The 27,306-nt window shown below is 25.0% G+C and overlaps 1 protein-coding gene across 1 annotated transcript in view; it reads right to left on the minus strand.

The window, feature by feature from the left end:
• Positions 1-29: 29 nt before the first annotated feature.
• LOC122501624 (sodium/hydrogen exchanger 9B2) overlaps positions 30-27,306 on the minus strand; it is a 32,037-nt gene continuing 4,760 nt past the window's right edge. Inside the window, exons 2-6 of the mRNA XM_043611236.1 lie at positions 25,216-25,590; positions 17,738-18,002; positions 14,593-14,793; positions 8,488-8,652; positions 30-1,678 (exon numbers count right to left, since the gene is read on the minus strand). Coding sequence (XP_043467171.1) covers positions 1,133-1,678; positions 8,488-8,652; positions 14,593-14,793; positions 17,738-18,002; positions 25,216-25,590 — 1,552 coding nt within the window. The 3' untranslated portion in view covers positions 30-1,132. The remainder of the gene's footprint in view (positions 1,679-8,487; positions 8,653-14,592; positions 14,794-17,737; positions 18,003-25,215; positions 25,591-27,306) is intronic.

Below are 27,306 nucleotides of genomic sequence, written 5' to 3' on the forward strand. Positions count from 1 at the left end.
AACTTCAAAGCTTCAGTATAGTGAAAAATTACTTTTATTTAACAATTATCACATCCTTATTCCAGAGTTTATCGCAATTTCACTATACATATACTCAATTTTTGAAAAATAAAAATTGACAGTTTTCAAATAATTTGTTACAATTCTCACTACTATACAGAAGAGTTAAAAGAATATATGTATATTTATCTACATAAAATACTATATATATATAGTGTATTGCGTTATTTCCGAAGATCTATTACTTATATATAAGGTACATATACATATATGTATATGTATAAAGACTCAGAAAAGATTAAGAATTAGAAGTCTTTTTATGATCAAATGAAACACCCCTAATTATATTTCTTTCACGTTCAGATCAAGATACATAATATATATATACTCTAATAATGATTTGTAACTTTCATTATATGTGTCTATACATTGTAAGAATCTCATTCTTTTATATCATACCTTTCTCCAAGAGAACTTATATTTAAGCTCAAAGCACATTTTCATTAATTATTAATTTCATTTACGTTCATTTCAACATACTTATTCCGCATATAAAACGTAATTGACGCTTTCATTATTTTTTACATCATTGCATGATTTTAGAATTTAAAAGTTATATAGAAAAAATATTTTTTTAATTTATACAGTCGATATGTGTTTTAAATATCAGTTGTAAATCTCTGATTTCAGGTTTTCGTTGTTTTAAAAAAATTGTTTCTATATTATTCATATTATAAATTCTGACTTTCTTTCCTTATTATCTAAATCGCATTTTCAAAAAAAAAAAAAAAAAATCACTGATGAATTTTTTTCTTTCATTACATTTCAATATGTACAATTCGAAAAGTTATAGTCTACTGAAATTGTGAGTAAAACTTTCTGAGAATTTCTTGATAAAAATCAACTCGAAAAAGATTAAAATTAAATACTGGTTATTTTATATGATTCCTGCTAAATTAGATTGTAAATGGGAGTAAAATTTTTACTAGGTGTAAGTTGGTTTTGAAGAATCGATTTTCAAAAGGATATTGAGGACTTTTATGAAATCTTTTTGAGAGGATTTAAATTTGATTTTTTCCAGAGCATATGTATATAGAAGTATATATAGGTAAAAGCCATCAGCAACTTTATATCAGGCTTTTCCATTCTCGACTCTATTTCCATTCTCGGCAGTTTCTTCTAAGTCAGGATCTTCATTGATGATTGAAATATCACGAATTGAAGGTCGGCGTGTCCTCCAGCCATCTGTCACGGCCACTGGTGCCGAAGTCTTTTTCAAAAGTTTTGGTCCCGATAATGATATTATAATGGCTCCTACAGGTGCGGTGAGTAAAATTGATAGAACGCAAATTGTCAAAACCGTTTCGGCGTGATGAACTTGCTCTTCGTTTTTCTCATCAATACAGTCGAGTGTGCCAGGACCGAGAGCTGCTTGCACTGTGGCTTTCGCCATCCAAGAAATGGCAATAAACACTTTTTCCTTCATATTTAAATTCGAACCAATTCCCACGAGGATCGTTGCTAATATGCGAATTATAATCCCTGCAGCGAGGCAACCAAGTCCCAGGTAAACGGTGCTTTCCTCCAATTCGGAGATCTTAATTTGAGTTCCCGTGATTCCAAAGAGAATTGGCTCAAAGATCATCCAGAATATTTCAAAGGCAGTAGCTACTGGATTCTAAAATAAAAAGAAAACTGTTTTAGCGAAAAATACTTCTATAAGTCTAATTGCACTTTATTAAAATTTCTTTTGTATTTAAAAATTTATTTTAACATTTATAAACATTTATACACTGAAAAAAATTAGGCTGACAAATTCAACTACCTTTGGGTAGTTAAGTGAAAAGTAGTAAAAACAACTACTTTTTTAGTTAGTCTAACCCGGTTTGCGTAGTTAATTTAACTATTTTTATGTAGTTGATAAATAGTAGTTGATTCTACTAATATATGTAGTTAAATTTTAACAACAGGTAAGTTGTAGAATTGACTACAGTGCTGAAGTAAGAACAACTAAGATAATAGTTTACTCAACATTTCATAAGTAGTAAATTTAACAATTTTATAGTAATAAATAGAAAGTAGTAAAAGGGACTACTTTTGTAAGTAACGTAACACTTTCTTAACTAGTAAATTTTACTACTTTAATATAGTTAACACCAAATTGTTGAATTAAAGAATTTATACGGTTGAATTTGAAACAACACGTGACTTGCACAACTGACTATCGTGAAGTAGTAGAGGGAACTAATTTTTTTATTAGTCAAACCTTTTTCGTGTAATAGACTTTACAACTTTTATGTAGTTATAGTAGTTGATTTGACTTCAACATTAGAGTAATAAAAATAAATGAATAATATTGTTGAAGCCTATCGAACCACTCTAAGTAGCAAAATCTACTACACAATGCAGTAGTTTTGGTGAGAAAATAATAGATAATTTTAACTTTTTGAACTTAAGTTTTACTACATTGAGTAGTAGATTGTACTACTTAAAGTAATTAGAAAGGATTGAACAGCATTTTTAAATAAAGCAAAGTTCAGAAATAAGAATTTAAAGAAGATAAAAAGAACTAGTAAAAGTAGTAAATACTACTACATTACATTGTAAAATGAACTACAGTTGTCGGTTGATCTATGTCAAGAATGTCATCAGGTTTCATGCAGACCATCGTAGCGTGCGAGCGTGGTTAGGTGGTTAGGTTATCGGTTTGCGAATGTTAGGGTCGTGCGTTCAATCCCCGGCGTTTGAGGATTTTTCTCCATTATGTACATAAGTGTTGAAAATTATAAAGTATATGTGACCAATAGGAATGCTAGAGGAGATGAAAAATGAATTTCAGTAATAATAATAATTAATAAATAATAATAAATAATTCTACTACTTTTAAGTAGTTGCTGACAAAAACAAAAAGATGTTAATTTTTACTTTATAAAACAGATCATTAACTACTTTTAATAGTTAATTCTACAACAGAAATGTCGTTAAAGCCTATCGAATTACTTTAGGTAGTAAAATCTACTACTTAAAGTAGTAGATTTAAAAACAAAATAATAGTTAATTCTACAACAAAAATGTCGTTAAAGCCTATCGAATTACTTTAGGTAGTAAAACCTACTACTTAAAGTAGTAGATTTAAAAACAAAATAATAGTTAATTCTACAACAAAAATGTCGTTAAAGCCTATCGAATTACTTTAGGTAGTAAAACCTACTACTTAAAGTAGTAGATTTAAAAACAAAATAATAGTTAATTCTACAACAAAAATGTCGTTAAAGCCTATCGAATTACTTTAAGTAGTAAAATCTACTACCAAAATCTTAGTTGTTATAATTACTTTAAAGTTAGTCAAATAAACTACTAAATCACATTCAACCAACTACATTCTTAGTTGTCTTAACTGCTTTTATGACAGTTAGTACAACTATTTGAATTCAGTTGAGGACCTATTGAATTACGTAGAGTAGTTAAAAAGTAGTCAAATCTACTAGTTTTTTTTTTCAGTGTATAAACAATTTTATAAACATTTATATAAACATTTATATAAACAATTTTATAAACATTTATAAACATTTATATAAACAATTTTATAAACATTTATAAACAAAAATATATTTGTTATGCAGTCACTTTGACTTTAAAAAACTAGGTCACGATATTTTAGACCCCTCCCTCTTTCATCACATTTTTTACATATAAAACTAAAAAAAATTTCCAGCAAAAGCCCCTTTCCCTAGGAGTGTGACGTAGTTTGCGAACGACCCCTTATAATCAAACCTACAAAAAATAAAATGCTCGAAAGATTAATAATAATATCGCCAATTTCATTAAAACTTTTATTGCATTTACATGACTAAATTGAAATATTTCAATATTGCGAACACAAATTTATTTCTTCTTCTTATTATAGCAGATAGATAATGAAAAACAATAAAATTAAAAACAGTTATTAGAGTTTTAATACTAGAGACATCAAGTAATAAAAGCTGAGGAATAAAAAAAGTTTCTCAAAAAATTACTATACATATAAAAGAGTACTTAAAAATGTTCATGAATATTGAAACAAATAATATAATTATTAATTAACAATATACTATATCAGAGAGGGAATAACGGAGATAAAAATAAATTGAAAATCTCTTATGAGTTCATACTGCACTGAGAATCGTGTTTAATTAATAGAATTAAAAATTTAAGAAAGTGCAAAGAGACCAAAATGATGTCAAAAGTAATCTTTTACTAATTAATCTAATTATTATGTGAGAATTTTATCTAATTATTTTAAAGAATTCATTTAAACATCGATAACTTGAGAAGAAATCTTACCAAGAAGAAAAGTTAGTAAAATATTTTATTAACTTATTTTCTTTGGTGGGAGATTTTTTTTCAGGTTTTTTTTCATTTAAGAAAAAAGTATTTCATAGGTGAATATAATTTTATTTTCCATGAGTGAGAATTTTTTTATTTATTCTACGTAAATATTTTCACGCTAGCTAATAATTAGCAGTCCCACAAAAAACGCATGTTACGATTTTCAAATATTTTAATAAAATTCTTGGCAAAATTTCAATTATTTTTAAAAAGTATCCGCAATTCAAAGATTTTAACATCTATAACATATTTTAATTAAAATTTCCAAAAGAATTCAATTATTTAAAAAAAATTATGATACAATTTTAAGAAAACATTTAATTATTTAAATTTTTATAAAAATTTTACAGTAATTTAATTATTTACAAATTTTTTATAAATTTCTTCGCACTAATTCAATTATTTTCATAGATAATAAAATTTTTTACAAGGATTCAATTATATTTTATAAATAATTATGGCAAAATTTCAATTATTTTAAAAAATTATCCACAATTCAATTATTTTCAATAGGTATCTATCGCATATTTTAATATAATTTTCCAAAGGAATTCAATTATTTTCATAGATAATAAAGCTTATCTGAGAATTTCAATTATTTTTAATGCAATTTTAATGGAATTCCTCGAAAAGTGTAATTATTCTTAAAAATTTTATTAAAATTCGTCAAAGAATTCAATTATTTTCAGAACTTTTGACGAAATTCTTTATGAGAACTCAATTTTAAGAAACATTCAATTATTCAATAAATTATTTATTATTGTATTTAAATAATTTAATTCTCGTACAATTTTCTAATAAATATTGATTTAGTTATGAATTTTAGTTTTAATTTTAAATATTAATTGAATATTATCAGCATTATAGCGTGAATTTTTAAAAATAATTGAATTTTAAAAAGATTTCAAATTAAAATCTTTGAACATTTGAATTTTTCATAGGTAGTATTAATTAACAATTTTGTAGAATTAATTCTTTTGAAAAAATTGAATTTTTGTAGAAGTTACAAATGATTGCAGAAATTCAATTATTTTCAAAAGCAATAAAATTCTTTGCAGAAATTCTATTATATTCAAACATTTTTTTAAATTCTCGTTAAAATTTCAATTATAAAATTTTTCTCCAAAATTCAATTATTTTCAGAAATTTAAAAAAAATTCTTGGCAAAATTTCAATTATTTTCAAGAATTTTCTTCAATTTAATTATTTTCAATATCTAGTATTTTAATAAAGTTTTCCAAAAGAGTTTAATTATTTTTAAAAAATTTTGATACAATTCTACGAAAATATTTAATTATTTTCATAAATATTAAAAATTTTATGTAGGAATTCAATTATTTACAAATTTTTTTTTAAATTTCTCCACAATAATTGAATTATTTCCATAAATAATAAAATTAAAATTCCGAATAATCGAAATTTCGTAAAATTGAATTGTAAACAAATGGATCTGAAAATTGTCAAAGAACTTCAAAAATTACTAAAAATATTTGATTTTAGAGAAGAATTTTAGTTAAAAATTCTATAAAATAGTAATTGAATTGAAATGATGAAATTAATTTTGAAGAAGTTAACAATATTCTTATAATATAAAATAATGGTTTTATCATTCAGTCATACTTAATTTATATAAAACATGAAGAAAGAGATCGATATCTTCATGTTTTATAACAATTTATAAGTTGTTTAATTTCAAGAATAAGGTTTGAATTTGAAATTTTTAAAAATCTTAATTCCTATGGAAAAATAATAATGATTAAATATTTATTGAAAAATGAACATATTAATGTTTTCGAATAATTTTGCAATTAAAGAAATTCGTAAATAAAATGTAATAGAACATTTTTTTAGTATCTAATAATTTTGATAGTGAATCAAAATATTCTTTGGGGTTAGGAAAAATTCAAAATTTGGTCTGGAAATCAGGGGAAACAAAATGAAATTTTTGTGGCAACTCTGTCTAGGGATACTATCCACATAATAGCAATTGACTTTAGTTTCCGGGTTAGCTAAATGTTAGCTAAAGCAACTAAAATTTTTTTCTCTATGCGGAATATGTAGTTCCCTTGGGACAACATTCTCGGCCTTCACGTGCAAATGAAAATACCTTTTTTACAAATTGCTTTGCAATATAACTTATAAGTAATTTCTTTTATATAAAATTCCTCCGGGAGTAATAAGATCAAATAACCTTAAAATGTTTTCTTTACACACTTATCCTAGAAAAAATTAGAAAACAAATAATGAGAATCACCTTGGACATTTTCTACTTTAAAAATTTGAAAATTCGAAAATACAACGCTATTGTATGCAGCTAAAAAATCTATTCCATCTCTTCATGCATAACAATTGTATTATAAAGAGGAAGACTTAAATCTTTTTCTCCGTATATGAATATTTAATTACACAAACAAATGTATACAATGCGTATACTTTTATTTTAAATTTCTTAAAATAGATTTTGCCTTCTAATCATTTGTTTCAAGGATTAGAAAATCTTATGATTCGCAAATCAAGATCGTTATAATGGACACTGCAATAATTTAAAGGTAAATTGAGAACATCCGTCAAAGATGAAGATAAAGTACCGGCTATAAAACAAGTAGATTTAATTATAATATGGAATTCGTTGTCGCACGAACTATTTTTATTTTTCTGCAGAGCAAAGGAACTTTTTTTATTTTGGTTAATACCACTTTCTTTTTTTCAAAAAAACTCTAAAATTATGTAAAAGTGTTAATTTTTAATTTAAATCGTAAAACTGTCCAAAAATGCTTATTTTTCGATCAAATTTGTTTAAACCTATTTTGTTAAAAATTGTCTTTATTCACCGAGAGAATTTTTATTTGAATCAAATTTGTAATTTTTTGAGTTTAATAATTGGTGACCACGTAGGAGCAATTTTTTATCAAGAAGAAAATTTGAAACAAGAGTAAATTAAATATAATATTAAAATGTCTCCTTTTTGTATAAGGAATTATTTGAGTCAAGACTCTGACATTATAGCGCATAGCATCTTTTACGACATAAGAAATGCTTTCCTACAGAGAAAAAGTTAAAGACGCCTTTGCTAAAATGCGCAAAGATGTTTCGAAACCTTAGTTGAGGGAAGAAGCCACGAATATGTCACAAGAGCTTATAGTTGTGGATGATAGATTGACGACACGAAAGTGCATTGCCGATATTTCAAGGCTGTAAAAACGAAAACGCGAATAAAAAAGATAATTGATACTTGCAAAAGTTGCAAGAAAACACACAAGACTTGAAGTGAAAAGATCAGTAGATCATCAATCTTGTTCCCACAGGAAGCGATGAGATAAAATCTCAATTATATTTTGTATATAAGGCGAATATTATTTACATCATTTCATTCGCATAAAGTGACAATTTGCTAATATATATACAAATGGCTATTTCTGAAACTTGGAAAGTTTATTTTTTATTCTTGAAGTTTGTTCTGCAAATTAATTATTGTAAATTTCAGGAAGAAACTCGAAAGAAGTAGAGAAAGAAGAGATTTGGACGTAGGATTTATTCAAGACAGTTTCTAAACTTGAAAAGTTACTGTTTTCTCTCACAAGAAGGATTTTGTCTCCTGTAGCCTGCACGATGGTTATCATAAATTATCATTCTGTTGGAAGGAGATACACATAACTTAGTATATGTAAGCCAAGTTAGAGATTTGGATAGCCTTAAGCAAATGACGAATATTGCGGTAATGGAGAGGGGATTTGTGTACATAAATAATTTTTTTCTGCTAGCAATACCGGTGGATGTTTTCAATATAGTCCTATAGATGTATAAAAAGTAGTTTTTAACTATTACAAATAATTTCTCATTTATTCTGAATTTTTATAGATTAATGAAAAGTCAAAAAAATAGAAAATTAAATTTTTGTATTTTTAATTTTTTAATCGACTAAAGCGGCTCTGTTTGCGCCTTATTGTCCATCCGAGGACTGATTACATAGGTTAGACTAGTATCAGTTATTAAAATTCCGCACAGATATAGCCTTTTGTTTGAACTTGATGCTGTCACTATATATAATTGTTAGGTATATATAATTAGCAACTGATCAGAGGACAAATGTGTATTTATAGTATTTATACAGTTACTCACATCTTCGACTTCCCAGCCTTGTTTTTCCCAAAAATAGCAGCTCACAAAAGCTGCCGCTACTACACCCAAAGGACCAGCGCCTCCAAGTTCAATTCGTTCACTTCCAAATACTGCAAGCAGTCCTCCTCCTAACAGCATTAGCACCCTCATGGGCACCATAAAAGGCTGTAACATTCAAACAAATTATTACCAAACACCTAAGCCGCAAAGATTTTTTCTCACACAGAAAAATATTGTACAAAAATAATTCTCCAATTTAATTTTCATAAAAGGTGGCGATAATCAAACTCAAACTGATCAAACTCAGAACAGTAGAAATATAAAAAAAGAGATAATTTGTATGCATGTCGATGTACAAGCTTGAAACGCGACAAATCAATGATATGCGGTAAATTTATATTGAGAGGAATTTCATATCGTTTTTCAACTCGAATAAATTTATAATGTTGAATTCGATTATTACAGGTGTTCGAGTCTCCTCTACGATTAGCAATCTAGTGGTCTCTATTGTTGTATTATATTTATTTCTCTACAATCATGACAATTTGAATTATTGCTTGTGTTAGTATAGACAGAACACATTTTTAAAGTTGTTTTTCTCTCCTTCCATTTTCTTTCGTCGGTACTTTTCCCTTTTCTCGAATTCTATCTTTATATTTTCTTCCTTTTTCTGCGTCTTCCCCGGTGCTCCACACTTGCATATTCAGAATTGCAGATGCTATCCTTTTTCCTGGAATGTGATCTTCTTGTATTCTCTAGGACGATGCAGAGCATCGAAGGTTTCGCTTCTCAGATTATCGATTTTTCATCGAAAATAGCTTCTGGTAAGAGATAGAAACTTCGTTTGCCATGCGAAATTCATATCCTTTAAGAATTATAGTATGTACGTATGTATATAATGTATGTTGGTATGTCACAGTGCCAGAGCGTACTTAATTTTGTTTTCACAGAATGTATCTCAAAGCAAAGTTTGATTTGAATTGTAACTACTTTCGGTTGTATACATTTTTCATCTTAAAACATCTTTGTGAAAACATTTCTATGTAAACTTTTTTATGTGTCTAACAGTTGGTCGTACTTTTCAAACATTGTGACTGCAGGGCTCGAACCAGTGAAAGTATTTAAAAATACGGACTTTACGGACCAATGACAAAAATATAACCAGAACATTTTACTTAAAACTATAAATTAAATTTTTCATAACTATAAAACATAAAAATATCGATAACTCCGAGTCATCGACTCGGAGTGATCGCTTTCTTCATGTTTCATAATAATTAAAAATGACCGAGTGATAACTTTTCCAAAATTAAATTTTTTATTCGTGTTTTTAACTGAAAAAAATTTGTAATTTAAATAAAAAAATTCTTCTATAAATGTATTATTTTTAATAACTTTTGAAAAAGTTCTTTGAGAATTTTCTAATTCATTTGTTTACAATTCAATTTTACAAAGTTTCAATTATTTGTAAATTCTTCTATAAAATATAATTATATTAGAAAATAAAAACTTTAAATAATTTCAAAAAAATCCGCATTTTAAGTTTCTCAAAAAAATTAATTCCATACAATTGTTAGTTAAAAACATGAAAAATTCAAATTTTCAAAGATTATAATCTGAAACCTTTTCAAAACTTTATTATTTCTAAAAATTTACGGAATTTAAATTTCAATTTTAATCTAAAATTTTAACTGAAATCCATTTTTAAATCAATGTTTATGAGAAAATTCTACTAGAATTCAATTGTTAAACCCCAGTCAAAATTTTATTATTTCTAAAAAAAAATTGAATTTCTCCGAATAATTTCATTATCCGTGAAGATAATTGAATTTTTCCGAAGAATTTCATTAAAATTTTGTTACAAAATTCTTTCAAAAAATATAATTAAAAACAAAAATTAAAATAATCATTAAATTCTAATAAAGAAACTATATCAAAATCATTTTAAATAATTGTGTATTAAAAATAATTGAATTCTTGAAAAATTATTATTAAAATTTTAAAAAATTATTGAATTTCTGCGATGAATTTTATTATTTAAAAAATAATTGAATTCTTAGGAAGTTTATTGATATTTCTTAAATAATTGAATTCTTGCGAAAAATTTTATAAAAATTTCTGAAAATAATTGAATTCCTGAGAATAATTTTATTATCCGTAAAGATGATTGAATTTTTTCGAAATTTCATTAAAATTCTTGATAATTGAATTCATTCAAGAAATGTAATTAAAAATGAAATTAAAAATAATTATTAAATTCTAATAAACAAATAAAATAATTTCAAAAAAAATTTAATTGAACTTTTTCAAAAAAATTAATTCTACTTAATTGTTAGTTAAAAATATGAAAAAATGAAACTTTCAAAGTTTTTAAATATGAAACCTTTTCAAAATTCAATTCTTTCTAAAAATTCACGCTAAATTGCTTTTAATATTCAATTATTATCTACAATTTTAATTGAAATCCATTTTCATATCAATTTTTATTTATTAGAAAATTCTACTAGAATTCAATTATTTAAATCCAAAAAGAAAACAATTTATTGAATAATTGCATGTTTCTTAAAATTGAATTCCCATAAAGAATATTATTAATAAATTTGAAAAAGTAAAAATAAATTTAATAAATAAAATAAATTTTTAAATAATTGAATTCTTTTGACAAATTTTAATAAAATTTTTAAGAATAATTACATTTTTCGAGGTATTCGATTAAAATTTTATTTAAAATATTAAAATGATTAAAATAACGTAATGAGTTTTATTATTTTTGAAAATAATTAAATTATTGCGAAGAAATTTATAAAAAATTTGTAAATAATTGAATTCCTGTGAAATTTTTATTATTTATGAAAATAATTTAATGTTTTCGTAAAATTGTATCACAATTTTTTTTTAAATAATTGAATTTTTTTGGAAAGTTTCATTAAAATAGTAGATATTAAAAATAATTGAATATTGGAAAACTATTTTATTAAAATTCCTTAAAATAATTGATTTTATGTGAAGAATTTTGTTTTTTATCAAGATAATTGAATTCTTTTGCAGAATTACTTAGAAAGTTTTTGAAAATAATTGATTTTCTGCGACGAATTAAAAGTTATTTATGACAAAATTTGAATTATTACAACGAATTTTATTATTATTCTAAATTAATGAATGTTTATTAAAATTGAATTCTTTCGTCAAGTTTTTATAAATTTTTTTTAAAAAATTGCATTTTTCGAACAATTGATTTTAAATTGTAGGTATTAAAAATATTTGAAATTCTGCAATGAAAATAATTGAATTCCTGAATGAAATTTTACTATTTATGAAAAAAATTAAATGTTTTCGTAGAACTGTATCAAAAATTTTTTTCAATAAAATATTCTGATAAATTTTATCAGAATAGTGACTATTGAAAATTATTGAATTGGGAAAAACTTTTCAACATAATAGAAATTTTGCAAAGAATTTTATTTAAATTTTTGAAAATAATTGAATTTTTGGTGAAAAATTTTGCTATTTTTAAAGGTATAATTGAATTCTTGACGAGATATTCGTTAAAATTTTTAAAAATAATTGAATTTCTGTGAAGAATTTTATTACTTTTGAAAATAATTGAATTTCTGCAGTCATTTGTAATTTGTCTAAAATTCTCCAAATTATATTGTACAATTTACGAATTACGGACTTTACGGACCTTTTTTCAAAAAAACTGACTTTTACGGACTTAAAACAAATTTACGGACCTTTACGGGATTTTCGGATCTAGTTCGAGCCCTGTGTGAGACTAATGTTAAAATTCATTATGAAGAGTGAAAGAATTTGTTTTAAATTAGAAAACAAAATTTCGCAGGAAATCTTTATTTGGTTGCCTGCATAAATACTCAATAAATAACGACGCATTTTGGTTTGCAATCTATTTTTCTATCTGATGGTTTTTCTTGCTTTAGTCACTATCAGTTTCCAGTGACAACAAATTTTTCTTTCATCTACATTTTTCAACTTTAAATCCAAAATTCGTTTTTATCGTGGATTACTTTTCATCGCATCTATTTTATCAAAGAAAAGTTCATTGCTATGTCATGAGAATTTCGTTGAAACTTTTTCAGTTTTTGTTACTTGGTCCTTTAGAATTTTCGTCTTCTCTTTTCTAAATTTAGTGAAAAATTAAAAATTCGCATTTGACACTAAGCAGAATTATCAGTCGTGTGAGCAGATAGGAATTTCGCAGGGGTTCCAACAAGTACCGAGATTCTCTTCTATATTTTCGAGTAAAATAGCTGCAGATGGCCGATGCCAACTGACCTGTTAGCCCAGTTCCTATCCTTCTCTCTTCTGGCATCCTTTCCTTTGTTCTCTCCTCTAGCGTTCTAGCCCTTTCGCCTCGAACGAGCCACTTTGTCGAAACGGAAGCAAATTGCGACGAATCAATTTCTCTTTTGTCCCAACTGCCATTCCACGCTACCTCGATGGCCAAAAGCATCAACTCGATGTTTTCATTTTTATTCTTCTTATTTCGCGACTACAACTTTCAAAAGAGTTTGTATGCCAATTTTCTGCCAATTTTCTATGCTTACATGTATATTAACTGAAAAATTATACTTTCATTCGAAAAAAGAATAACAAGAGCTAGAGACTGTAGACAAAAGTTTATTTTCCTCTTTTGTTATGTTCTCCACGTACCCCAAAAAGTTTTCGAACCAGAAGGATTGCAGAATCTATACATTAACTCTTGAAGCTATATAATGACACCAACGCTTCATTAATTACGAAAAGGTGAGTTCGTAGTTGATTTCGAGAGAACCTGAACCTTCATAATCTACCCTGATTTTCATTGAAATCCAGTTACTCGAATTCATTTCGTTAAATTGTTGAATTCGATTCGTCGGTTCAATACGAGAGTTCCCTCTTAAATGCCACAACCAAACTGATTCAATAATCTAATAAAGAAAATTATCTACTTTATCGAGTACATCCAACTCTCTCAGTATTATTCCATTACAGTTTCAACAAAATTTCTTTAAACAGTATCGTCAGAAATTTTAATTATTACATTTGTACAAGAAAGTTCAATTTTGTTGATTGCAAAAATAATAATTTTAAAATGAAAAATTAAAATGAAAAATTTTTGGAGATTAAACTTTCGTGTTGAAAATTGAATTTTTTATGCATGCGAGAAGTCGTTCCAACTATTTTAGATCTTAATCACTCTCTTAAAAATGTTCTGTCTTTTTAAAAAGAAATCATTCTGCTTGAAAACTTTTTTTTTTGACAACTTTCATCAAATCTCACTTTAAAATCTTCAGTTGTAAATTGCGAGGGTAGTTTAATGTTAACTTTTCATAATTGCAAATATAATTATTAATTCTAGAATATCAAAGTTTATATAAAACTTTCTTTGTCAAAATTCTGATTTCAATTAACTTCCTTGTTTCGAATACAATCATGAAATCCATTTGCTCGGGATTATTTGGGTTTGCTCAAATCCAACATTTCGGTCTGTCGATTCTCGGCATTAAATAGGATAAAATTCTACGTATTCTTTTTGCTGAGAGAAACGAGTGACATCTGGAATCGCCTGCACATATTTGCAAAGTATTCTATTGACGTAAATAAAAATATTTTATATATTTCTCTCTACAAACTCGCTGCGTACTCGCTGCACAACTGCACTTGCTGACTTTGAATAAGTTATATAAAATACCACAGCGAAAAAATGTCATTCTCAAATTAGGAATTTTATTCTCAAATTTAGTATATTTAGTAGAAAATATTCTAAAATCTAATCTTAATTCAGAATTAATTTTTTTCATTGCATGGGAAGATTTTGGTTCATTAATCAGTGAAAAATAATTATTGATTATTATCAGTAAACAAATGAATAATTACTAAATAAGGTTAATTTTGTCTGAAGGTTAATTTTAAGTTATTATTAATTAAATTTTCATAGTAGAAACATTAGTGAAAAAAGTATTTGAAAATGAAACAATCAACGCTTGAAAAGTTTCACAAATTGTTATTGAAGAGAGAGTTTTATATAAAATTTAAAAGCACTGCAATAAGTAAGAATATATATTGACTTTTATTATTCGAGCGTTCAAAGAAAGAGGAACTTACGTCGCCTTTCTCAGGAACATATTTCGCTAGCCATCCCCAGAGAATTCCGAAACCCAGACCACCGACAATGGCCAACGGTCCCTGAAGAATTTGATACCAAAGAGCATCATGGGAAAACATAACACTTTTGATGATTCCATAGATGGCAACGGAGGCTGCATCATCTATGCCCGCCACTGCAATAATTAACGTTGGAATACCCTGAAAATTAAAGTACGCTTATTAATTCTCATTAATCAAGAAAATTAAAAATTAAAAAAAAAATTAAAAAGAAAAAATATAATTTTTCACTGTTAACTCAGTTAAATTGCAACGAACTGATACCAAAAATGTGGATCAAATGTTTGATCCGAATTTTTGGTATCAATTTGATACTTCAAGGTTGCCACGCAACCTGCGGAAACCTGGATTCCTGAAAAACCTGGAAATGTCAGGCAATTTTTATAAACCTTGAAAAAACCTGAAAAAATTAGGGAATTTTGATCGGAATCCTGGAAAATTGTTGTATTCTAAAGTTATTGTTTTTATTCTTAAAATCTAATTAAGCAATTACAAATGATTGAAGAAATTTTCAAAAATAATAGTTAAATTATTATTATTTTCATAAGTAATAAAAATCATCGCAAAAATTCAATTATTTTTACAAATTATAACATTTTTCCCAAGAATTTAATTATTTAAAAAAATTTAATAAAATTCGTTACAAGAATTCAATTATTTTCATAAATAATAGAAATTTCACAGAAATTCAATTATTTTCAGATTTTTCATAAATTTCTTCACAATAATTCAATCATTTTCATAAATAATAAAATTATCTTTAGAAATTCAATTATTATTTTCAAAAATTTTAATAAAATTCTTCGCAAAAATTCAATTATTTTTAATTCAATTTTAATGAATTCAAAGTATTTGAATTATTCTTTTAAATTTTTATAAAATGAAAAAAAAAGTCCAATTATTTTTACAAATGATAAAATATTTCCCAGGAATTCAATTATTTTCATAAATAATAAAATTCGTTGCAGGAATTCAACTATTTTTAAAGATAATAAAATTCGCTGCTAGAATTCAATTATTTTTATAAATAATAAATTTTTTTACCGTTTTTGAATTATTTTGAATACAATTTGAAATGAATTCCTCGAAAAATGTAATTATTTTCCTAAAGTTTTATTAATATTCTTCGAAAGAAATCAATTATTTTCTATTTGATAAAATTCTTTTTTAGTATTCAATTTTAAGAAACAATCAGTTATTTATTTTCGCATTTCTTTTTATTTAAATTTTTAAATAATTGGATTCGCGTAGAATTTTTGAAGAAAAATGGATTTAAATATAAATTACAGTTAAAATTTTAGATTATAATAATTGAATATTAAATGCCTTATAAATATGAATTTTTATAGAATATGTTGTACAATTTGAAAAAGGTTTTAAATTAAAATTGGTTCAAATTTTAATTCTAATTGAAGAAATTAAAAAAATTAAAAATGTTTATTTAAATTCCCAATTAATAAAAAATTTGGTAAAATTTAATTGAAATAAATTTTATGTTTTAAAAAAATAAATTTTCTTACTTAAAAATTATTTTGAAAAAATATAATCGAATTTTTGAAGAATTCTAAAATTTCTAACTAAAAGTTTTGGAAAATAATTGAAGTTTAAAATTTAGAATTGAAGTTCCTACCAGAAAAAAAACAAAATTTTTTATGGAAATCAGGAAAATGTCAGAAAAATACAGAATAAAATTAAGAATTTTGTGAATTGTCTAAAATAAAAGTTTTTTAGTCGCAAAATTTAGTTTTTCAATAGTAAATTTTTAGTATTTTTTGATACTTTTTTAAGTCTTAAAGCTACTTTCTGCTAATTTTTAAATAAAATAATTGAGTTCGAAGCCTGTGATTATTACGTTATTAAATATAGATTTTCAATAGTTTATAACTTTTGAAAATCTTAATTTCTTTGAAAAAGTAATAATGATTATTTATTTAAAAATAAACTTCTTTAGTGTCAAAGAAAAAATTTTGTCTGGAAATCAGGAAAAAGTTTGTAAATCAGGTAGTTATTTAATTTGGTAGAAAAATTATTGGAAAAACCTGAAAAAATTCTGTTTTTTAACCTGAAAAAGTCAGGGAATTTGAAAAAAAGCAAAAGCGTGGCATCCCTGTACTTTAAAAAAAAGTGATTTTATAAAAAGAAATTTCTCTTTAAAAGCTCATATAGTTGATATGAGCACTCTAGCAGGCCAATATTTTCACAGAGACAGACTTTTTATTCCTCTCGAATTTTTACTTCTAAGCATTGCAGAAGAAAACTTGTTACAAATAAAACTGTACACATGTAAGAGTGAAGATGAAAAGAAGATATAAACATAAGACACATAGCCGTTGTGTAAAATAGGATTTAATAAGACTTGGCTAACTCGAGATTTTCAAAAGAGAGATCTAATGAATTTCAATTCTATGGAAGTAGGTCAAAAAGTAATAAAAAAAAGAAGAAGAAAAATTCGAAATATAATTAAAAGAGAAGTGAGAGGATCTGAAAATGTGTATTTAAATATAGAATTTTTTAACATTGTAAAAGACTTTTTTGTGAAATTAATTATTTTTCTGATGTACAACAATGAAATTAATCTAAATTTAATTGAAGTAGAAACTAAAAAAAAAATGATAAACGAAGTTTCTAGCATTTGATAGTGACAAGCGTGAATGCGGAATAAGGTTTTGTGGAGATAATTCCTTTTGTGCTGAACAAAAGTTGGTTCGAGTTTTCGCGCGAAACGAAGTTGGATTGAAGCACACTTGGTCGTTAGCAAAATTCGAGGATGAAGAGCGAGGATGGCGAGGATATATAATCCCACAGGATCTTTAGAGAAAGGGCACATTCTTCGATGCTAATGGCAGCTAGTACCTACTAAACTCTCGAAAGAAGATTTCAAGTTGAAATGAAACAAGCCATGTGTATATTTGCGTATATTTGTCATGTTTCTCACTTTGCTTTTCATTGGCTTGTTAGCCAATGAAAGCGTTAGGGCGCAAACTGCACAGAGCACGTACGTCTCACGGGACGATACTACTTGAGGTTGAGAGAGATGCATCATTAAAACAGTGACAAAAGTATTCTTGTAATAATTGTAATGTACCTTGGCAACTCCATATCCTTTGGCTCGCAGTCGAAAGAGGCAGGGGACGACGACTGCCGGCGAAACGGCGGCGATTATGCTGCCGAGAAGAAAACCCCAAATCCATGGCAAGTTCAATAAGTACCTTGTCAACACAGCCACGACGAGTGCCTCCACGAACCAGGGAATTAGGCCTAACTTTGGCACAGTTATTTTCATACTCTTCAAAGCACGCGGATCAAGATCCAGACCTGCTCTCGTCAATATGATTACCAATGCGATTTTTCTGCAAATTAAACATTTCAATTAAACTTCATTATTCACTTATTTAGTTTACTTTTCTCACTTACCAACTATTATAAGTTATAAAAAAAATTTCTTTTTACATTCTTATCACTTTATTATATTTTATTCACACTGTAAAAAAAAGGGAGTTAAATTTTAACTCCCCAGAGGATTCTATAAATATCGCACCCAAAAAAATAAAAAAAAATCAACTCTAAAAGGGAGTTAATTTAATAATTAACTCCCTTTTAGAGTTGATTTTTAACTCGAAAAATTTCACTCCCAACTCCAGTGACCGTCAACTCCCTAAATTTTTTACAGTGTATATGTTTTACAATATTTTATATTCTTCTTCTCCTGCCAACAAAAATGGAAAAAAGTGTACAAAAGCCATAAAAATAAGATTCATCAAAATTTTCATTTTCAATCGAAATTTCCTGTTGGAATTTCCATCCTTTCCTAGGAATTTTTTCCACTTTCGAAATTCACATAAAATAATTCTGAATTACAATTGAATTTTACGAAATTACGATTATTTGAAAAAATTTTCTAATTAAAATATTAAATTCCCTGATATATATTCAAAAATGTAACTAATTTTTTGAAAATTTTGAACAAAAATTTTCCAATTACTAAGTTTTTCAGAATTTTAACAATTTATAATTTAATTTATTTAAAAATCCAATTTAAAACTATTTGAAATTTAATTGTTTATAAAAATTATAAACAAAACTCATAAAATTCAATTATTTTCTAGAACTTTTAATGATTTTTGAAAAAGTTCTTTATTTAGAATTACATTATTTAGAAATAACAAAAGTTTATCTAAAATAATACTACAAACTACTTGTTTACAATTCAATTTTACTAAATTTCGAATATTCGAAAATGTTTCAATTATATATACCTACATTCTAAAATTCAATTATTTATAAAAATTTTAAACTAAACTTATTTTATTATTGTTACTATTAACTAAATTCAATTATTATCTAGAATTTTTAAGTAAAATTCTTTTCTAAATCAATTATTTTAAAAAATTTTTTGAGAAAATTCTTTGAAAATTCAATTATTTAAAAAAAAAGAAATTTTATCTAAAATATAGTTCTAAACTCTACTTGGTTAAAATTATATTTTACGAAATTTCGAATATTCGAAAATTTTTCAATTCAATATATATTTCAAAATTCAATTAATTTCTGGAAAATTTAAATACAAATATTTCTGTTATTAACTTCTTCATAATTATAAGAATTGTTAATTAAAAATATTTAAAATATCAATTTGAAACAACCTTTTTGAATTCAATTATTTCAGAATTTTTAATTGAAATTAGATAATTAAAAATTTCAATTCAAAACCTTTTGAAATTTAATTATTTATATAAATATTGTAAAATAAACTTATTTTTTTTTATTTTTTACTATTAACTAAATTCAATTATTATCTAGAATTTTTAAATAAAATTCTTCTCCAAATCAATTATTTAAAAAAAATTTTGAGAATTTTTAATTAAAAATATATTTATAAAATTTCTAATAATATAAATCTATGGAATGATCTTGATAACGTCCTTCTTTGTTAATTATTTAGAATGTTGGAAAAAACGAAACGTCAAATTGAGAAATTTTTAATTGACATGTCCTCTTGGAGATCGTTTTTTCCAACATTATAAAATTTCAATTTGAAAGAACTTTTTAAAATTCAATTATGTATAAAAATGTAGAATGCAACTCTAAAAATTTTCAATTATTTTTAGAATTTTTAAGTGAAGTTGTTAAATAATTTATGAGGAATAATTTTGTGATTATATAATTATATGAATATAATTATAAATTTATTTATTATATTATTGATTACCTACGATTATATAAAATTTAATTATTTTTTGAATTTTTAATTGTAAAATTATAACTTAATAAGCATAAGTAATAATTTAAATTCTAGTAAAATTTACTTCTGATTCTTAGTAATTTTACACTAAAACTTGCGTAAAAAACGTAAGAATTCTAAATAAAATAGTAAAATTTTATTAAAATTAGTATATAAAGTTTCTCTAATTTGATTTAATAGACGACATTTCACTCATTCTACTTATTTAGAGCATTAGGATAATTTGCAAGACGTTTGTCGTATATTTTGAATAGTCAATAGTTGTTAGAGATGTTTTTACTTATTCACTAACTGAATGATAAAAATTTCAGGACCTTCCGTAATACCATGAATTGATTATTTACTTTCACTTTGTAACTTTTAAATACAGGATTTTATTCTGTTAAATATTGAAAATTTTAATTTAAAAATTATCTTCTTTTTTTACATTGCAATGTAAAATGAATAAAGTGCTAAGTAATTGAGTTTCTGAAGAGTTGCGTTCGTAATTTTTTATAAATAATCGAATTTTAGAATATATTAGAAACATTTTCTTCTGTATCGAATCACTTTTAGAGTGAATCAATATTTTTTTGGAAAATGAAAATAGTTAGAATTATAAAAAAAACAAAATCAAATTTAGTGGCAGCAGCGATTTTAGATATCAAAATTGAACCTTAAATACTCAAAATCGGCTCCAAAGTTATATTTATCTTTTTAAAGTGTTCAAAATGTCTTTTAACCAGTGAATACAATCACGACATATAAAAGAATAAGAAACTAAGAATTTTTTAAAATTTGAATAAAATTTAAAGAGTAATTAATTTTTTGTATAGAACATTGGACAATATTGTCATATTGTCCAATATTTGAAAAAAATTCGACGCAGTTGTATTGGAAAATATGTCATTGATACCATTTTGATATCATGCAAAGTATATCAATTATGATTGACCTTCGATAAAATCGTAAACAAATACTCATTTCACACATATTTCAAATAAGTGGAAACCTATATTAAAGATAAAAACTTAGCCGTTTTATCGTAAAGAAAGTTATTTTCCAAAATTCCAGTTTATATCGATGCACCTATAACTAAAAACTCTTTTGTCCGTGAATATTTTTCAAGTGACTCATTATTTATAAAGAATTGAACAAATTTAAAAAGAAATGAAAAAATTAGGTTTTTTTATTCACCTATTAGTTAAAGAGTACATATAGTATGACTATTATTAATGCGGTTTGCAACTTTGAAACCAAGTGCATAACCTCAAGTCAAAACTTTCAGACACAATTATCAATTATATTATAACTTATGTAACATAATTCACGTTTGATTACAATACATATTAAAAAACACCGACGAAATCATTATACTTTAATATGTCCATTAGATTTATGGTAAAGTATATATTTTTTACGAAGTATTTCTAAAGATAATTTTTCTTGATAAAAATTATTTTAATTGAAAATCTATAAAAGTTGTAACAATCGGAAGCAGATTGTAACAATCGGCAAAAGATGAATTAGATTCTCGTGATTGTCAGGTTTAAAATTAAAAATCACATTATGTTTGAAAAATAGTTATGAAGATCCTAGTTTCCTTATGTCATGCAGTTAACGCTAATTGAATAAAATTTTTAAAGGAATTTTTATGTCAATATTTGAAAGAAAATTCGAATCTAATTGCTTGCAAATGTACAAGTACATGTGATTCAGTTTGTGTTAACAATGTTTAACCAAAGTTTAAAGTCAAATGAATGGCTTACAAATGTGTGTAATTACAACAATTGTAAAACACAAAGTCATATACGGAATGTTACATCATGTTTAACGGACAACTATCGAGTTATTAATTTGAGTGTCAATTATTAGAAAATAGATTTCTTACTAATTGTAAAATTTGCAATATAAATATAATAATTAGCCTTTTAACTTTATAGTGTGAACTAGTATTAATAATTGTTATTTTATTTTTCTCCTCCTCTTTTTTTTCCTAGTCTATTATTATATTTTATTATGTAGTTTCGTTAAGTTTGCAAAGTGAACTAATTAACTTAATATTCTGCACAAAAGTTTCTGTAGAGATAATAATAGTCATGTGTACAATTTGCATACTCAATGAAAAGATAAACATTTCTGTAAAAGCAAGTCGTTATTTAACTAAGAAAAAGCAACGAATCAACTCAAGTGTTGCTAAATGAAAAATGTAAGTTTATTTTACTTTGTTGGCAAATATTATTCATATCATGTGTTATACGTAAATTGGTCTAATGAGTGAAAAAAGATTATCGCACACATATTACTTGTTATTTAAGAAAAAATTGTATAATACTCGTGATTTATTTAAATTCTCAATTTGTGAATAGCTTCCATTTGTTCCTGAAACATTGTACATTTATTTGATATGAGAATATTTTTTCTACGATCTTTCTTTTTTTCTTTCTTTCTTTCTTTCTTTATTTTTCCAGGTCAGTCTAGTTTTCCTGAAAATTATTTTCCTACACAATCGGAGTATTTTTTTACTTTGGAAAAAGTAATTAATGAAAATTAATTGTAGTACATACAAGTATTTTAAAAAGTGTTCATTTCGAGTATTGAAGGGAAAACTTTTCTTCAATAACTAAATATTTTGAATGATTTTCAAGCGAGTTTAAAATATTTGACATTGACAAAGAATGAGAGAATTTCACGGTCCATGCACCTATTTTCTACATGTGTCGTCTAAGAAATGTATTTCGCAGGTCTCCAAGGCAAATTCAATGCTTGGAATGTATACATATAACAGTTTTTCTTTATTTCCTTGCAGAATTTAAAGAATGCTTTTTCCATCTATGCATTCGTATATCTTCGTTCGGAAACACATTTTTCAAGTTTGTGTATTGCTATTTTTATAACAATTTTTTAATTTCATTAATTTATAAATTTATAATTTTCATAAAAAACTAGGAACAATATTCCAGGCTAACTTCTTCCTAATACACATATTAGTTCCTTATTTTATTACTCTTCCTAATTCTTCAACAACTATCATCAAATTATTACTTAGAAATTATTAACTAAAATTCTTCTTTAAATCAATTATTATTTTTAATAATTTTCGAAAAAGTTCTTTGAAAAAAATTCAATTAAACTTTTTCAAAAAAATTAATTTCAAAATTCAATTTTTTCTAAAAATTCACGCTACAAAGCTTTTAATATTCAATTATCTAAAATTCCAACTGAAATTAATTTTTAAATCAATTTTTATTGGAAAATTTTACTAGAATTCAATTATTTACATACAAAAATAAATTATTTATTGAATAATTTAATGTTTCTTAAAATTGAATTGTTCAAAAGAATTTCATCAAAAGTTCTAAAAATAATTGAATTTATGAAAATAATTGAATTCCTCAAATAAAGTTTATTATTTATAAAAATAATTGAATTTCTGTAAAAAAAATTGTATTTTTTATGAAAATAATTGAATTAGTTCAAAGAAATTTGTAAAAAATTTGTAAATAATTGAATTACTGTGAAATTTTTATTACTTATAAAAATAATTAAATGTTTTCGTAAAATTGCGTATCAAAATTTTTTTTTAAATAATTGAATTCTTTTGACGAATTTAAATAAAATTTTTAAGAATAATTACATTTTTCGAGAAATTAGATTAAAATTGTATTAAAAATAATTGAAATTCTACGATGAGTTTTACTATTTATGAGAATAATTGAATTCCTAAAAAAATTTTATTGTTATTTTTTTTTTTATTATAATTAAATGTCTGCGAAGAATTTTATTATTTTTGAAAATAATTGAATTTCTGCAATAATTTGTAATTTCTCCAAAATTAAATTTTTTTTAGTGTTCTTAACTAAAATTCTTCTATAAATCCATTATTTTTTAATAATTTTTGAAAAAGTTCTTAAAGAATTTTCAAATTCATTTTTTTACAATTCAATTTTACAGAATTTCAATTATTCGGAAATTCTTCAATTAAATATATATTATAAATAAAAACTTCAAGAACATAATTTCAAGTAAAATTGAATTAATCTTTTTCAAACAAATTAATTCTTCTACAGAATTGTTAGTTAAAAGTATGAAAAATTAAAATTTTCAAAGATTTCTAATATGAAAACTTTTCAAAATTCAATTATTTCTAAAAATTCACGCTATGATGCTTTTATAATATTCAATTATAATCCAAAATTTTAAGTAAAATTCATTTTTAAATCAGTTTTTATTAGAAAATTCTGCTATTCAAATTATAAAAATAAAAAAAATAATTTATTGAATAATTGAATTTTGATAAAGAATTCTATCAACAAATGATTAAATAATTGAATTCTTTCGACGAATTTTAATAAAAGTTTTAAGAATAATTACACTTTTTGAGGAATTCCATTAAAATTGTATATTAAAAATACTTGAAATTCAGTTTTATTATTTACGAAAATAATTGAATTTGCCTTAATAAAAGGATTTTATTTACAAAAATAATTGAATCCCTGTAAAAATTTCCTTATTTATGAAAATAATTGAATTATTTAGAAGAAATTTATAAAAAAAATTTGTATATAATTGAATTCTTGTAAAACTTTTATCTGCTAAGAATTTTATTACTTCTTGAAAATAATTGAATTTTTCAATCATTTCTAACTATTTCAAAATTTCCAAAATTGTGTCGTACAATTTACGAACTTTCCGTCCTTTTTCTATCAAATTACGGACTTTACGGACCTTTTTTCAAAAAAACTGACTTTTACGGACTTGAAGCAAATTTATGGACCTTTACGGGATTCTCGGACCTATAGTTCGAGCTCTGATATCATGAAAAACTACCTTAATTTCGATTTGTCAAACAAAATATTTTTTAAAGAAAATAAAAGAAAGGCGTACACAAAAACTAACTTTAAACTACGAACAGAATAAATAAATGAATTAAAGACGGAATTATCAGATATTATTCTAGTTAATTTTACCAAAAGTCTAACAGCATTTGCATGCGCCTAATTTGCCTATGGGAATAACGAGCATTATATCACTCTCTAAATGAGTGCTGACCTTGACCTTATGTGTCAGTATAAAGAATTGAAATGACAAAACCTTCGAGCTTCGATTACAAAAGTTGCCACAAGTATTTACGTGACAAGAAACTTGATCACTTATAAACTCGTTAATGCTACGAGAGTTTGGATTTCAGATGTAAATACATTGAATAAACCTGCACATGATCCATTAAAATATGCGTTTTTAGGTATTTCGATTCAGAATCAAAAAGAATCGAATAAAAAATATAGTAAATAGAAAAAAAGTAGGTATCATCACATTGTATTGTTTCGGAAAAATCTTACCGCAAATTGGAGACGACTACACTATATTTTCCGTCTATGCTGACCAGTCCCACATTCTGGAGAATGATTCCGGTCAGCAGCATTCCGACGAGAGCCGGAAGAGTTGTCAGGGAGATGAGCCACCCTCCAAAGTGTGCGGCAATGCAGAGGGCTGCCAGTCCGAAGAGTGGACCTCCTGGTGCGGCATCTTCGCCGATAATCGAGTACACAATGCCCCATAGGAGGAGTCCCAGGAGAAAGAGGCAGAGGGTTCTCGCGAATTTCCTGTAACTGGGACAAAACGGCTGTGGACAAGCTCTCCGCCATCCGTTCGGCTCCCACGAAGGTGTGTCATCTCGACCGTGACATCGTGAACAAAAGACGTACAGCCACGATCTAGAATCAAACAAATCTTCGGAGAATTAGTATTTTTAAAGGGACCTGCTTACTTAAGTCGGAGACGGAAAAAAATAATGCAATTAATGAATTTGGACACAAGAATTCTTTATAATTCTTTTCTTTTTAAATTAAGAATATTGAGGGTCCCAATCAAAGAACCGGTTATAAGTTTTTGAGACTCAAAATTCTCGACCTCTAAATAAAAAAAGGATTTCTTGAAAACATTTCGCATTTGTATAAAGATTACCAGAATGTTTCTCAAAAAATTCGGATTAAAAACAGTTTAATTTTTGACTTACAGAGCAATGATTTTGATCTTAAGAAAATTATAACGGTTCTTTGATTGTGACCCTCTATTACTCTTCATTGGAGAGTACACACTGAGAAAACAATATATTTGAATCAAACATAATTAGGTTCGTTATACTCATCAAAAAATTATTTTTGAATTAAATATAATAATTTTGATTTAATACATTATTGATCAAAGAAGTTTCAAGTTTGATTCAATAAAAATTACGTTTAATTCAATGATAAAATATGTTTAATTCAAACGTATTTTTTAGTTTTTATCCTCTCAAGTAAAGAATAATCCTCTAAAAATAAGAGTTTTTTGAGCCATAAAGAAAAAAATTTGCATTAAAATAAGAGGAATCTTCTGGAAACATGAATATTTTTCTTTCGGTGTTTGAACACACACTAAATTTAAAGACAGCGACAATTTCACAGATTATAATTAAGCGAACGACTTTTCCTTCCCTTTTCTTCAAAACCAAAGAAATTCTACTCATTCTTAGTGGTAAAAATCACTACTTTATCAAGGAAAAGTCTAGCACTTAATTGAAATCAATAAAATTTCATTGACGGCATTTTCTCACAATTTCAACAAAATTCAAATAATTCAACATTTTACTAAGAATCATAACAATTAAACTGATTTTCAGTAAAAATTAGATACTCTAATTGTTTGACAAGAAAAATTATTCATTGAAAATTGAAAATTTCTCTGATTCTAATTTGATGGAAATCGTTAATTAATTAAATTTTTGTATCCACACAGATAAAAATGATGTATTAAAGATAAAAATAATTTCCTCTTAAGAAAAATTTGTTAATTATTAAAATTGTTTTAAATTAAATTGGTTTTACTCTAAAAGGAATGTTTTTTAATTTCAAAATTTTAGACGTTTATTGAAAAAATAAAAAAAAGTGTAAAGAATAGAAGATTTCTTTTGTTTCTCAAATAAAAACCTTTTATGCCAAAAGGATTAATTTCAAGCAACAAGAATTCATATACGATTCCCACGATTGATTGTTCAGAATATTAAAAAAAAGTGAATTAAATTTATCAACGAAAAGTTATTAAAATAATTGTAAGTAAAAGTGAAAATTTCTTTTTAACATTTCTTTTATATTTTTACCATCTTTTTATTTTCAGAAAGTTTATTTTTTTGGAAAAAGATGAAATGTTTTAAAATCAATTTAAAAATTGATTCTTCGCAAAACAATGGAAAAGGCGTATAAAGAATGTCAATGAAAAATAATTGAAAATATGTAGAAATAATTGTTTTCCTAAAGTTTTGATTGAACGTTCAAATGAACAAAAACTTCTTTTTCTTTTTTATTTTTAAATTTATTTTTAAAAATTACTATACTGAAATAAAAAATAATTTAACTTAAACATTTACTAAGTTAATAAATTTTTTAAATACA

This window comes from Leptopilina heterotoma, unplaced genomic scaffold (assembly GCF_015476425.1).
Source record: "Leptopilina heterotoma isolate Lh14 unplaced genomic scaffold, ASM1547642v1 Lhet_212, whole genome shotgun sequence".
Classification (NCBI taxonomy): Eukaryota; Metazoa; Arthropoda; class Insecta; order Hymenoptera; family Figitidae; genus Leptopilina; species Leptopilina heterotoma.